At 49.1% G+C, this 2,891-nt stretch overlaps 1 protein-coding gene across 1 annotated transcript in view; it reads right to left on the reverse strand.

The window, feature by feature from the left end:
• Nucleotides 1-2,891, reverse strand: part of ANXA13 (annexin A13) — a 54,261-nt gene that overhangs the window by 5,823 nt on the left and 45,547 nt on the right. The window contains exon 10 of the mRNA XM_006767351.2: nt 929-1,004. Coding sequence (XP_006767414.1) covers nt 929-1,004 — 76 coding nt within the window. The remainder of the gene's footprint in view (nt 1-928; nt 1,005-2,891) is intronic.

Raw genomic sequence — 2,891 nt, forward strand, 5'->3', positions numbered from 1 at the left:
GGAGAGAAGGCCTGGCAGTTGGAGCACATTTTTTAACTTCCAGGGCTGCTTTCTGGGTTCTTCCTCTTCTGGGGAAACACCTCTCCATTTCGTGTGCCATTTGGGATGGTGCCCTGGACTCCTTGCCACAGGAGTGTGGACAATGGACAATGCCTTCATTCCAGGGCTTGCAAAAAGGAAAAAGGAGCCTGCCAGATACAGCCCATGCCCATCTCTCTCTGCTATTTCCTGCCTCTGGGCTACCCCTGGAGAGAAGGTTCTGGTGCCTGCTTGGCACGGTCAAAATCTGGTCTCCCTCCCAACTCTTTCTTAAAGGACCTCATTCATCCCCAGTGTTGAAGGGAACCAAATGGAAAAGGACACCCTCGAGCCATCAGGCATGTGCAGCAACCTGTTCGTGAATCCAGAACCTGGATGCATTGGAGTGTGTGTGTCGTATGAACTGCATACCGTTCCCTGAGACTGAAAATGGTCCCAGGCTGTTGACAGATGCTCTCAGGGACCTGCAGTCTTAGTGGGACTGTCGAGAATGCCTTGGTGTGTTCCCAGATTACCTCTTCAGGACAAAGGCACTCAGTCCAAGTGTTGCCTGCTGGCTGCTCACAGCTGAGTCCCTTCCAAGGAATTGTCCTCCAAGGAGGGAGCAGCCTCACCTAAGCTTGCAAGTGCCCCCGGGCTGCCACCAGCTGGCTGCTTGATGTGCGGGGCCCTTTGCCTCCACTTTGGACCTTCCAGTTTCAGGACTCCTTGGGGACCGGCAAAGCCCCTGTTCACACTGTATCACCTTCATTCCCGGCCTTGCCCAGTGCTGCCTAGAGATGTTGTTCCCAAACTATCCTATGAAAGCTTCCTGTGCACAAAGCTCCGTCCCCGAGTCTGTCTCCAGGCCCCCCAACCTAAGCGAGGGACCCGCCTGGCTCTGCTTTACCGAGGGTCAAGTAGGCCTTCTGCAGATCTCCCGACGTCTCGGCTTCAATGGCCTCTTCGATGTCTTTACCGATGAGCTGGAGAGACAAAGTCCAACCATTAGTTCAGGTTTTGCTTTGGAGGCACTTGGGGCCCTTCCTCCACAAAAAGCACTAAGCTCTCCCAGATTCGGTGACGCGGCCTTAAGGAACCCCTGTCTGGCCTCGTGGTTTGCGGGGCTGAAGGTGCTTGCCCCCATTTGAGTGGAGCTCTCGTGGCTGAGGAGTTAGTCCAGATTTGACCCCTAATGGATTTGAGCCCAGTCAGGACCACACCCTGAGCCCCAATTTCCTCCTCTGCAAAATCAGGGGATGGAGGAATAATGAACATGTGTTGTACAGTATCAATAATTCTTTATGTTTGTTTATACATAGTACTGAGTTTCCTATGTGTGTTTTTAAATTCCATTTCTAATTTTCTAGGAATTAGAAATTCTAATTTCTAGAAGGCCATGGTTGTAATCATCTGACCCACACCTTCCTCGTCTCCTTTGTCCTGGGACTGGGGACTCAGTCTCCTACAGTTTGGGTGAAATAAGTAGCGGGTGTGAAATTCCTGGGAAGAACTTGGTCTAATGTTTCTGATAGAGTGGGGCTGCAGGGGCTAGAAGGGGGGTGGGCTGACCACATCAAAATGCCACTTTCCTTCATTCTGGGGTGATTCCAAATGGTCCTATATTCACCACCAGCTCGCATATCGCTCTGCACAGCATTACATGTTAGGTTTCTTTCCAAATATTTACAGAAGCTGAAGTTCAGAGTAAAGTATGACTGTGCTTAACCAAGTATCGGCTGGGCGGCTGGGCGGTTCAGGGCAGGCCAATAAAGAGAAAGGAGGGCTTTTTGTTGGCCTCGGGAAACTTGTCTAAGCATTTGAAATACTGAAACATCTTTCCTAGAAATTATCTTCAGAGAATATGACACAATTGTGATTCTATAAATAATGGGGGCCCTGAGGACACGCCAGTGGAGTTTGTGGAGTTTATTCTGAAAACACAGGCCAACAAAATATTCTTTGTGATGCAAGCACCATGGATGTGGGGGGAGGAGGGCCCAGATTTAATGACGCCCCGTTGCTTGGTCTCCGTGGTTCGCACACCGAGGGGTCTGGTGTGTGTAAAGAAGTGGAAGCAGACCCTGTTGGCGGCTTCCGGTCCCCTCCTTTCCTTAGCTGTCCGCAGCCTTTAGGGGGTTGTTGTGGGAGCTGGTATTTCGGGAGGACTGGTATCACTTTCCCACGGATAGGGTTCTTGTTCTGTAGACTGAGATTGCGTTTCAAGAGGACATTGTATTCATGCAGGTCTGTGTTCACTAAACAAATCCTCGCATGAAAACACTTTCTGTTTCTATTGTTCATACTGGGCCAGGCAGTGCTTTTCCATTTGCTCTACAGGGCCTGAGCCTCTCCCGCCTCTGACCTGCCTCGCTCGGGCTGTGTCTGTGTTTGTCATTGCTGTCGCCTACTCAGTTGATTTGTGTGCATCTGCCATAAACTGTAAGCTTCTTAAGAGCAGAATGTGGACCTATTTACCACCGATCCCCACACCTAGCAGGACCCCCTGGCCCAGGCAGGTGCTAAGCAAGTGTTAAAGAATTGAATGTTTTATTACCATTAATATGAATAAGGGTTTTATCATCAATAATTAATATGCATGAAGATTAATCTTACTCTTTTGACTGAACTGGTGTTTTCCTGATTCTCTGCACTGTAAGCACAGGAAGGGTTTAGAGCCTCTTAGCTGGGCTATGCGTAAGTCTCTCCACTTACTTAAGACACTCATTCTTTGAGTCCTAAGGACAGTCGGCCATGTACATTCAGTAGAGGTCAGGGCGCTCAGGCCTCTGTACATCACAATAGAAATCCTGCTCATTTGAATGCAAAATGAGGATGGATTTTTAAAAAATCAATTGCTGGCATTTAAAAAA

Source organism: Myotis davidii, unplaced genomic scaffold (assembly GCF_000327345.1).
Source record: "Myotis davidii unplaced genomic scaffold, ASM32734v1 scaffold200, whole genome shotgun sequence".
Lineage (NCBI taxonomy): Eukaryota > Metazoa > Chordata > Mammalia > Chiroptera > Vespertilionidae > Myotis > Myotis davidii.